This window comes from Terrapene carolina, unplaced genomic scaffold (assembly GCF_002925995.2).
Source record: "Terrapene carolina triunguis isolate 2854851 unplaced genomic scaffold, T_m_triunguis-2.0 Scaffold175, whole genome shotgun sequence".
NCBI classification, from domain to species: domain Eukaryota; kingdom Metazoa; phylum Chordata; order Testudines; family Emydidae; genus Terrapene; species Terrapene triunguis.
Window position 1 is genome coordinate 1535605 of NW_020664526.1, and position 12266 is coordinate 1547870.

At 38.1% G+C, this 12266-nt stretch overlaps 1 protein-coding gene across 2 annotated transcripts in view; it reads left to right on the forward strand.

Moving 5' to 3' along the window:
* The window catches only part of LOC113406986 (arf-GAP with GTPase, ANK repeat and PH domain-containing protein 1), a 636559-nt gene that overhangs the window by 556987 nt on the left and 67306 nt on the right, over positions 1–12266 (forward strand). The window contains exon 15 of one of the 2 annotated variants that reach the window (XM_026653995.2): positions 3037–3114. The exons of the other annotated variant lie outside the window; for it this stretch is intronic. Within the exon in view, the coding sequence (XP_026509780.1) occupies positions 3037–3114 (78 nt within the window). The remainder of the gene's footprint in view (positions 1–3036; positions 3115–12266) is intronic. 2 annotated transcript variants of the gene reach the window in all.

Below are 12266 nucleotides of genomic sequence, written 5' to 3' on the forward strand. Positions count from 1 at the left end.
TTCTTTATATAGAAAGCTTGTTATGAGATTTAATAAGCAGTGCACATCAGAGGCTGGAGATATAATCATCTTCTGTTGAACTGGCTTTTGAATTAGAAAGAGAGTCCAAACTAGATAGCCTGAATGTCCTGGGATGTGAGTCAGTGACACATCAGACACAAAACTACCTGCAGTGCCTTTTAAGGCCTTGTTTGTAAGTTACAAACTTTTATAGTCGGTGTGTAATCGTGAAGGCAGTCAGGGTAAGCTGTCTAAGATGGGCCTTGGTGTTCTCACATACATCACTCAGAATCCTGGAGGCTGCATTTGGCATTGTCCAAAGCCTGCTGATGGTAACAGTATTGTATTATCTGAGGCAGTGAAGCACCGCAAAAAGTAGACTGAAGTCCAATCAATGCTGCAAGACACACTAGGATGTATCAGGACCTCAGCTTCAGCCAGAAAATGTCCATTTGTTTAAAGGAAGAAAAAGGCATGACATTTAACACATTTAAAATTGATTATTTCATCAATAGGTTAATAGAAAACCAGGCTGCAAGTTCACTTCCTGCTTATACATCCATTCTCTAATGTGCGATTAGAGTATGAAAAATGAAAGACATAAAGCAGACTGGGAAAGGGGCTTTATGTACTGGAGACAGCTTCCCCTTTCAGAGGGGTGCTAAGTCTAGACTTTGCTATTTATATGCAAATTTTTTCAGAAAAAGTAAGTTTTCAGCGGGGAGATTGAGCCTCTTTAGTTGTTACTTCCTGCTGTGACTTGCTAAATGTCTCTTAAAACTAAAGCCTCATAATATTAAAGGACACAGTAGACACAGTCACTTTTAGGCTTGACCAACTTAAATGTGTAGATAAATCTGACTGAATCGGTTGGTCTTCTGGATAATATTGTAGATTTTCATTTCAGTAATAGATTATCTATTTTTTAAAGTTAAGGGGATGGGTGACGGCAGTCAAGTGTCCAGGTTTCCATTTTCCCCCCTTATCAATGCATAGTATTAAAAACTGAATGCCACTGCATTGAAAGAATGTATATTGTTAACGTTCTAGGGTGGCTGGGTACTGCTGTTCAATTACAGTTGAATTACCATTTTATAATAGTGTTACTGGTTGCGTGCAGATTGTAGTTATCATTCTCAATGCTGTACCTGAGGAATTGCTCCAAATAGGCAACTTTCCTAATATAAGATAGTAGGACAGGGTTTCTCCTTACAGCACTAAACTGGATTCAGCATATGATCACGTCACCTACTGTACGAATCAGGTTACATGCTCAATCTTCTGATTGAGCTACTTGTCCATTACGGGAAAACAAGTATTTTTCTATTCTTAGCCATTCAACTGAAGATACAGCTTTTTGTTAAACATTTGAATGAGTTAACTGTAATGTTACTTTTCCGTATAAACAATCTTTTGGTTAAGCGCTTCTTGGCATTATAAAATACATCTAGAAAAGAAAACAAGTAAAAGACTTTTTCAGAGTTTGCATATTTTATTTGTTGTGTGCATATCATCTCAAAAGTTGAAGGAGCATACTGGGCAGGAGTGGGAGAAACAATATATACACCTAATTATGACAGATTTGTTACCAACAGATCCCATGTTGACTGAGATGGTAGACTAACCAGTTCCAAAGTGTGCACTACGATGCATCATCACAATTAACCCTGCAGTATTTGACCGCCTTAGACCAAGATTTGAACGAGGGGAGAGATTAGGTGGAATATAAGGCCTGCTGAAGTGTCTATCAGTTGGTACTTGTCTCATTCTCTTCTGTCTGGCTTGAAGATAGGTATGAGCTCTAATACTGCTGACAGCTGATGGAGGTTTGCCTTTATCCCTGTTAGTATTGTGAAGTCTGTTTTCCACGCTGCATGTATACAGTTACCTGACAATCGCAATGCTGCTACGCTGCTTTACCACCTCATCCTGAGACGTGGCCCCAGTAGGTAACATTTGAGACCTATTTTGGGATAGCGACGGGGAAGCTTGCTCTGCTACTGTCCATACATACAAGTTTGGTGGATAAATAACAGATAAGATTTTCCAGTGTGTTAATGTTGGTGGTTGTTAAGTGTTTTTCTGTGCCTGGTGTTGTTTTGAAAAGAAAGATACAGGCCCTGCCCCATGAAAGTTACTCTAAAAATATTGTTAGTCTAGTGTATTTCTCATGTTGTGAATTAGCTTTTGGGGAGAAATATATAGATTCTGCTAAAAGACAGTGAGAGAATTAATTTCCCATAATGAGCAGAGGATTTAAGTGCTTTTTGTACTGTTCTGCCTATTAACGTCAAAAATGGGAACTTGAAACTGAGAGAGATTTAAAAGTTTGATGGAATTCTAATAAAGCAATGGTGGCATTACAGTTTACCTTCCAAACAAGAATTTATACTTTGCCAGTAACCTGCCTCTGAAAAACCAAGATGTGCATAGTAACAATGTCTACTTGACATTTATAATAATAATAATAAAGTAGAACAGCTAAGCATAACATTAGAAATAATGCTTATGGTGGTTTAGATTATTTGAACCTATTACATCATCACCTGGAATTAAAGGTTTTACGGTTACAGGTATCTAGTGATTCGTGCATCCTCTTAGCAAAAGGGGAAATCCTTTGTTTGGCAATTTTTGCTATGATTTAAACAGCATTATACCTCGGTAGTTGTCTTGTCTCTAATAGTGCATCATGTATACAAGAAGTACTGAGTGCATTTTCTATTCCATTGTCATTGCTATTTTAGATCCAATTATTATTGACAAGTCTTGTCATGTTGTAAAGTCTTGAAAGTATCTTTTTCGGGGGGGGGGGGGGAGGAGCAAGGCCTTCTGTGTTGGTGGTGGTTCTGAGAAGCTGTGGTGTTCTGTGTGCATTTTGTCTGTGTAGCTGTTTCACATATAACAGGCTTGTGCTGGTATTTTACTTCACATGCTACTTTGACATTTCTTTTCTCCCCCTTTTCATATTTTTCTTTTCTTTATATTTTATTATTTTCTCTTTTTTTTTTCTCTTCCCCTTCTGCTCTCTGGATGCAGCCAAACGCAAAGCATGGAAACTAAACCGTGTTGGTAGCCTGCGAAATATATACAGCAGCAGCAGCACCAACACTGAAGGTAACAAATTAAAACAACACGTTTTAGATGAACACCTTACCCTCTCTCCCCTTTTTACCTGCCTCTCCAGACTTGTTCCCCCTTCCTCTCACTTTCCAAATGCAGGAATGGAAATCAAATTTGCCCAAAGCATGCGTGCTTTCACCTTTTGTTTGCAGAGTCATTCCCATGGTCTTTTCATCTTTTTGTTTGTGCGTTTTATTTTGCCATTCATGTTCCTTTCAGCTTACTTAAATTCTGACCTTTCCCTCTAGTCGTGGAGTGGTGATGTTTAAATTACTTCGGGAACCCATTTTCTTTTATTTATTTATTTTCCCCCCTTTATACATGTGGGCACTCAATGTAATATTTCCCAAGTTATTACAGTTTTTAAAAGTGTTAGTATCAGGTGTAATGATCTGTAGCCAAATACAATAGTGTGCCGTGACATTTAAGTAACAGTCTTAATTTGTTTTGTGAAAGCGTTCTCCATAATGCTCTTTGCAGCTCTAATCCAAAGGCGAGACAGAGCCAGGTCATTTGCATGTGCTACTCTTGCTTGTAAATTCTGTATATTGTTGTATTTCTAAAGGTCGCCTGGTGCCAAAGTTCACAAATTGACTTACATTGCTTTTTTCACTGAAGACAGCCGTCATGCCTTTTGTATAATAGCAGATTGAATTTTTCCCCACCTTCATTTGAACAACACAATTATAAACTGTCTTCTTTTTTTATTATTATTACAAATGTCAGAGGTCAAAATTACTTGGAAGCCAGGCAAGGAGAAAAACCCTCGGCCACCATCTCAGACAGCGAGTAAGAGGGGATGGTATATGAAATATGGAATGCAAAATAGGTCACATCTCGGTAATCTTGGTATTATAGGGGGGAAATCTTTTTTTCACTTAAGTGCGAACCAAATGGGTCAAGTAATCGCAAGCGCATGCCCTAACACTAATTGACTTATTTTGGAATGATTATAACTGTAATATTTTTCTTAATGTCACTGTTTTCTGGGCTGTTGATTTTAGCGATTGCCAAGTAGTGGCATTAAATCTCTTGTAAATTTTAAATTGCATGCTATTTCTGTAAACAAGTCCCTCTGTTCACATCCTGATCATTAACCTTTGGTGATTTATATCACCAGCCTTTTTTTGCACAATTACTACCGTATTGCTGTCGGATGCCTTGCTCTCACCGACAGATAAAATGTGTCTGGGAAACAAAAGTGTGTTTTTTACTGCAGCTTGTTAAGGAAACACATTTTATTATAATCTTGTTTTATTCCTCATTGTAAACTTAAAATTCTCACCTTTTAAGTAACAATAGAGCTATATCCATTGTGATACTTTTGTGTTACCTTTTAAAGCATTTAAGCGCAAAGTGTGAAATGAATTGGAGAGAAATAAATACTAGTTGCTGAACATGAATAAATAAGCGTTTTGCTATTTGAAAGGAAACTTCTGAGATACTTTTTTGTAATTTGCAAAATGTGTTCTTATTTTTGTCACTGATGATCTCTTTTAGACATGTTTTTTCCCCCAGATCAAACATGCAGGCATGTTTGCTATTGTAGGATGACTCTTGACAAGCATGGGATTTATTGTTCTATTTTTACTAAAATTTTAACAATAAAATAAATAGAAATAATTGCATATATTTTACAGAAAGGGAGTTCATATTTGGGGGCCTGTTCAATCTTCGGTGCCATTTAACATACTGATACCTTTCATATTAATATATGGGTATGCTAGGGGTATGTTCATCTGTGGGAGAACATAACTGTAAAAGTTGAACTCCTAAGACTGCAACTAGCAGCACCAATGAGATTTTTCTCTATCTTAACTGATTAGGCAAGGGGGAGGGGTGGTCTTTCTCAGAAGTACTCACCACATGGGAAAGAGAGAGTCCAGGAAAATTGTGAGTAATAATCGTGCATCTTTGAGCTACTAAACAAAGTCTCTGGATAATGGCCGGCATTGCAAAACTGGGGAATGCGCAGTTAATCAGGAGTATACATAGTAGTAGTCTGTCACCGTGCCTCAGTGGGTCACAGCTGAAAATACCGGATTCAGGACAAACTGCTGAGAAATGGGACAGACCTCCCTCCCCCAAACTGGTGGTTATTCCTTCATAAAATATACTAAGCCAATATCAAAAGTAAACTTCTGTCTCACCACACTGGTTAACAAGAAGTCATAAATGCAGTCTCCTCGGGTATCCCAGCCCTTGTTTCACCATCCAGACAGTAGACTTAATGATGAGTGGTTATTTAAAGCCAATTTCATCAAAGGGTTCTTCTAATCCCAAGAGATCAGCCACATAGCCAGGTCAATATAGAACTCAGATCTTACCCAATAATCATGCTGTTGCCAATCCTTTAGTATCTAATATCTAAAGGTTATTTATAAGAGGAAAGAAAGAGGAGAGAGTTATAATGGTCAGCGAAAACAAATACACTCATTGCAAAGTTCTTGTATCAGGTTTGAAGCAGTGATGTTATAAACTGCAGGCTTGTAAAGTCTCTGGTAATTTCCAAAAGATTGAAAGGTCACCTTTGTCCGGCGTATCCTCGTCTATCCCTCCACAAACACAAGTCGACACCACACCATTCTGTTTTGTTGCAAGCACGTTCCTTCCATTTCTGGCCAAAGAGTTTAGTCATGGGATCGGCCCAGTGTGTTTTCGGTCTGCCCAGCGATCACTTGTGGTCTCTGGGGATCCAGTCACTGATGATTGAAAGGTACTCAGTCCATTAGTAGAATGTTCCTGTTAGTGTAATTCCATAGTCCAGAGATCAGAGCAGGAAAGAGGCAAAATGCAGATGCTTCTAGGGTTTTTTATATCTTCTCCCATGTGGAGGGACTGCTCTCAGTCTTAGTTTGTGGGAAATAACAGGCACAAAAAGGAGTCCAGGGTCACATGAGCTGGTCACATGCCCTTGCATGCTTCGATGAGTCATGGAAACAGTCATTACCCATATTCTGGCTAAAACGTCCCCAGGAAGGCCCATCAGGCGGGGACAGGCTTCTTCCATCGTCTGTTGCGCGAGCTAAGTGTCCTTTAATGGACCATCAATTTGAATAGTCCATTCACAATGTGCTGGCCAGACTGGATGTAAATTACCTTGTGGGTGTTATCCCAGGAGCAAACACACTTGAAATACTAATACTAGTTAATATTCATAACTTTAGATACAAAGATGAAACATGCATACAAATAGGATAATCATATTTGACACACTGTAACTTTTCCATTAACATATTTCATATAAATTTGTCATAATTACATAACAGTGGTGGCAATAGTGATATCTATTGTCATATTTTAATCATACAACAAGTCCTAAGTGCCGCCAAACAGCTGTTTGGCGGCGGGGGAAGCGCTGGGAGGGAGGAAGGGAGGAGGAGGAGGTGGAGAAGAGGATCTTGTGCAATGCTCCCTTGTAAAGTCAGCCAAACAACGTTATAAGGGAGCATTGACCAACTTTAAATGACTATGTTCCCTAATGGAGCAGCAACGTAACTTCGAAACAACGTTAAGCGGGAGGACGGTAAATGAGGAGTTACTGTATTCTGTTGGAACTCTTGCATCCACAAACTGACTAGGCTCATCATTTCTTAACTGGGATCTTGTCAATATCCTAGCCCATGACAGCATGGCTTTAGACCAGTGGTTTTCAACTTTTTTTTCATTTGCGAACTCCTACAAAATTTCAAATGTAGATGTGGACCCCTTTGGAAATTTTAGACGTAGTCTGCGACCCCCAAGCATCTGCAGACCACAGTTGAAAACCATTGCTTTAGACTATTGATTTTTTGACATGCAGAGAAGTCCCATAGAGAAAGAGAGCTAACAAGAGCTGGAGCGAAACCAGGTCTCACTCCCTAGCGTGTTACCATTAGGTCATTAATATATAATAGGTAATATATGCTAAAAGTGATCAGTGGAATCCCAGCAATTCAACATCCTTACACCCCAGGGCCCAAATTCCATCCTCATTTAGACTTGATCAACCATGTTGATTTCATTGGGAGTTATGTGGATGTAACTGAGGGCAAAATTTGGGCAATGGTACCAGTCCAAGTAATAAAAGGGACTAAATTTGTCTAACTTCTATAATCAGAAAAGAACAAAGTTGTTTAGACCAATAAGGTCGTCTGTGTTCAAGGAATTGCCCCCTCCCTCTTACCTGCAATTTAGTGAGACTCCCATTATATAGTTATTCACTGATTTAATTCTACATTTGCAAGGCCATTATTAGGGTTTGCTGCAAACATTAGGTTTAAGATTTTATTCTACAATAGAGAAGTGACAAGTTGAATTCTTATTGCAGGCAAAGCAATGGTCGCTCTGCGTGAAAGATCCAAAATGTTTAGAGGGGAAGGTATATAATGTAAATTTGGTATGTTTATAAAAGACACCTGACCCCTCTCACCATTGTAATTTCAATTATCGTCGTTATGCTGTTTAAATACAAATGTGATTTTTCAGCGATCAGCACATTTGAAGCATTGTACACCAGTGTAACTTTCTAAAATTAAAGAAACTAATGCTGTGCTTGCTCAGTATGCTATATTTAAACATCTATAATTATATCAAAACCACATTTCTTCTAGTCTTCATTCAGGGCTACATGCATGACAAGTTTCAAGTATTAAACCCAAGTTGTATTTGAGTTATAAAAAAAATCTGAAAATGTCTAATCATATGAAAAAAATTGTCCATGTTCATTAACTCCAAAATGCCTGATCAGATTTTTATGAAACAGTCCCTTTAAAAAAGTAATACAGAACTGACATTTCTGCTATAACCATGGCTTTGCTGCCTTGACACTATCGTTGTCTCATTTAAATGTACTTAAGTGTTAAGAAAGCTCTTAACATTTGAATTATATGTCCACTTTGAAATGTAAACTATAGAACGGCAAACTGAAATGTGAAATTGTTTTTAAAAGTATTAGGAAAATTATCAGTCTAGCATTGACGTAGATTCTGCATAAACTGACTGAAAATGATTTCATGTATTTCCTCAAACCCAAGTGTCCTACAAAAACAACGAATGCCTACAATAAAATAATCCACTCCCCTGAGCTAATAACAAACTTTTTGTCTCCAGTTTGTCATGTAAGGGTGGTGATATAATTCATCCAATAGATCACAATCTTTATCAAGAGCTGTGGGCCAGAATACCTGTGGGTGACTAATGGCAGAGTCACATTGTCCTGATAGGGTTGAATTTCAAAACTAATTAGATTTAGACCACTGGATTTGTAGAGGGGAGAGAAGTATTAGCATAGTCATGCCCAGCGGGACATGGCACAAATTTATTTCCTTAATTGGGGCTGCTAATAAACATACTTATAATCTTCCAAGATATGAAGATAAATTACACTGAGTGACAAATGGTAATGATGGCGAAAATTATCAAGTACCTAAATAAATTAAAACAAATACCTTTGGTGTTGTATTTCTTTCACAACTACATGGGTAGGGCGTAAATATCTACTGCCTCTTTTAGGGCATGAATATAGTTTTTTGCTGCAACCCTAAGTCTTTTCAAATGACTGATTCAAAAGTGTGGGTGGGTAGGAATTTTATGTGGGGGAGGGCTTGGCTGGGGGAGTTTAAATCAGTCTTTGATACCACATTGTTATGAAAACTAAGCTTGCAATATGTCATTTCAGGCATGTGTAATAGAATGGGTTTCAGGCTTCAGTCCCAACTGTTGAAGTTGTTTTTGGATCATTAAAAATATGCCAATATCTTTAGTCCTACACATCACTTGTTACTATATTTAAAGGGAAAGTATATGGTCCCTGTTGCAGAGTTAGTTGACTCATCCAATCTAAATGTGCAATGCTGTTATTAATTACCAAGTAAGCAGCCAGCCTGATGTACCTGTGATAATGGCTACGTTATAGTAAGATCAGCATCCCAAAAATACGAAACCTGGTACCAGTGCAAAGAAGATTAATTTTATGATTAAGGCACTGGACTAGGTCTGGTTTTACTTCCTGCCTCTTCCAGAGACGTCACACGTGACCAAATGTCCCTTACTCCCACTATGCTTTAGTTCAAATCTGCAAAATCTTCCTTTCTTTCTCTCTCCCCCATTGTCTGTTTAGATTGTAAGTATTTCAGGCAGGCCCTGTTTCTATGTCTTTGCATGATGCCTAATTCAATGGAACCCTGATCTGAGGTGAGGCCTCTAGGAGCTACCATGATACAAACCACCACCACCACTAATGGATGCATAGTGCAGCATATGTTTGGGGTAACTCGCATCATTTAGATTAGATGATGCTGGAAGTGGCACCTACTATCACAAATTGATCTATACATGATTTGAGAATTACTCTTCAGATAAAAAGCCAACCGACATTGAAAAGTTTTCTGGGAAGAGGTGTTGCCTTTATGAATATAAAGCGATTTGAGTCAATCTTATGCATTGGCCATGTTCAATATAATTAATCAAATTAGGCCTCTCCACTTCCTATCAGAATGTTAGAAGAGGTAAGACACTTAATGGCATTCATTGTGGGCCCACTGCCTTCGTCTGTTTTCCATTGGGAAACATTTCTCACTTAGCATTTATGGGCTTACACAGAAGGGATACCAGAGGTATGTCTTCACAAAGAATAAAGTTTATCCAAAAAGGAAAGCGTTGAGGGATCCGTCCACTGAGGTAGCCTGAAATAATACATTATAACCCATTGTAAGCCTTATTTCATTGGATCCATAGGATGTGTTATCCATTTATATATGGTGTATCAATGTTTGTTTTCACTTGTATTGTACTTGATATATAAGGAATATTTCTTTCTTTCCTAGGGTCAGTGGGTTGTTGATGCAATAACATTCCTGTTGCCCCAATGAAAGTAACTAATAACCACATATAACTGAAGATGAGTTAGGCAAAATTAAAAACCAAAGGTGGTGGTGTAGGAAAATAGTAAAAGCCAGATCTGCAATATAAGAGGTGATATTCTAACATGAAGGGCAGCTGTTACACTGAATCTTAAGAAAACTCTACAAGCTTTTTTATATGCATTGTCTTGGATATCCAGTTCTCATTGGTTCTTTGAAAAAGCATCACAGTGATGCATTACTCTTTAATTATGATGCACTCTAATCCGTACGTACGTGTCTCCTTCCAGTTCTTTCCAGCTCCTGTTTTCCCATCCAAAAAGGTACTCTTGTCAGACATCTCCTGTTGATAACAACTTCCAAATGTAAAACAATTGCAGCTGTTTTTTAGCACTTTAACCCTTTGTCTGCTAGGCTTCCAGGAAATAATTGATGACTGATTGGCCCATTAACCTTTTAAAAAAAAATGTTTGACAGCCTGGACCTGTGTAATGAGGAGGGATTCCTTGTGAAATCAGTTTGATGGCTGAGTTGCTTGCCCCTGAGGATGCAAAATTAGCCCCATGGGACCTCGTCTGCATAGAAACTGGACACAATTAGTGTAATATCCGGTGTTATTAATGTAGTTTGGAGTAATTGGGCAGGTTGATTTCGACAGGTTGATGGTGCTAAAATACTATTATAGTGGACCTTTCTATGAATAACTGTTAAACATGGAAAACTGTTTAATAAAATTTTGTGATTAGGCTCAGAGGGGTTTAAACAGCTCAACGTATAATATTGCTGGATAAAAAAACCAAACAGTTTCATTTTATTTTGTTACATGGATTCTTCTGACTGTGTATGTAGTATTTAAAAATTTTAAACATACACTACCTAGCAGTGCATGCATTTGCTCTGTAGGCATTGCTTTGTGTAATCACAGTAACATATAATATGCTGTATTTGTTATTTTAAGATCACAGGTTTGAAACCATAGTCTACCATATTTGGAATAGTTTAAACAGAAAACTTCTTATAAGACAAATCTTCAGCTGGTGCAGTTATTTCTGATCTTCTGTTTTTAGCCTCCTCCCACCTTTTCTGGGGTGCGGCGCAAATTCAGAAGTGGAGGGCATGGGAAAAAGAATACGGACTTCCACTTCCTTCATGGACTGCTTCTCTCAGCCAGTTGTGGTGAACATTTGGGCAAGTTTTCAGACCAAAATAGCATTGTAGCCCAACCCAAAAGATTACATAGCCCCTTTTACCAAGATGGGAGTACATGTAATAACCCGCTGGTTATGTGTGTTATCTGTGCCCTCTGTGCCTGAGCCACAAAGGGTGTGAGTCTGTTACAGCCCACAGTATGGCGCTTAGCTGGAGGCTTCTGTGTTTAGCTTTGGAGGTTCCCAGCTTGTACCCCAGTGTGTCAGCCAAGATGGCAGCTGGCACAATGTCATCTGATCACAGCAAAGAGGGTCAGGAGATGAAACAAGAAATTTGTGTGTCAAAAACTATTCTTTGGAAAAAGATAGTTTGTATGTAAAAATGGAATGTGCCAAAAGGTGCTTCTGTACGACACCATGTAATGTTCTTAATAGATTGTTTTGTACATAATGCATTTGGTAGACATTTCTGTAAACAAGGAAAAATGTATGATTTGACTGAAATATTCCTGAAAAGCAAAACTGGCAGTTGAGACACATGTTGATGGAAAATCACATTGGCCAAATGAGATTCTAACTTCTGGTTGTCTAGAAAGGGATACTGTGTGTGCAATACCTTGGCTGCCAAGAATGCCTGCCTAGAATATAACAGGAATTGTTGTAAAGTCTTTAATGCAAAGCCAACATGATGGTTGAATACTAATGTGTGAGGACTATATTCTGCCTGCAAACTACTCCCATTTTAAATTCCCTGCCATTGACTATGGATGTTCAGAGCTGACTATGATACTGGGACTGGGGAAGGAGGAGGAATAATTAGTAATCAGAGAGCAGTTGGCTCTGTCAGAAAACCAGATAAAATACCTAAACATAATCAAATGTTGATGCCAAATTGTACTAGATATAAAACTGGTTGAATTGTTGAATTTATTCCTAATTCCAAATCCCTTGTTCCCACTTACGAAGTTAGCTTCTCTAGCCATAGTATGATCTAGGCTATAACCAATGGAAGGTAGGAGAATTTAATCATACATGTTTTTTAATTTTCATCTGAGTCACCAAGCAATTAGCAGAGATTTATCAAATCCATACCAAGTTAAAATATAGTTGAATTACAAGTAGGATTATAGTCCACACAGCTCCATAACTTGTATAT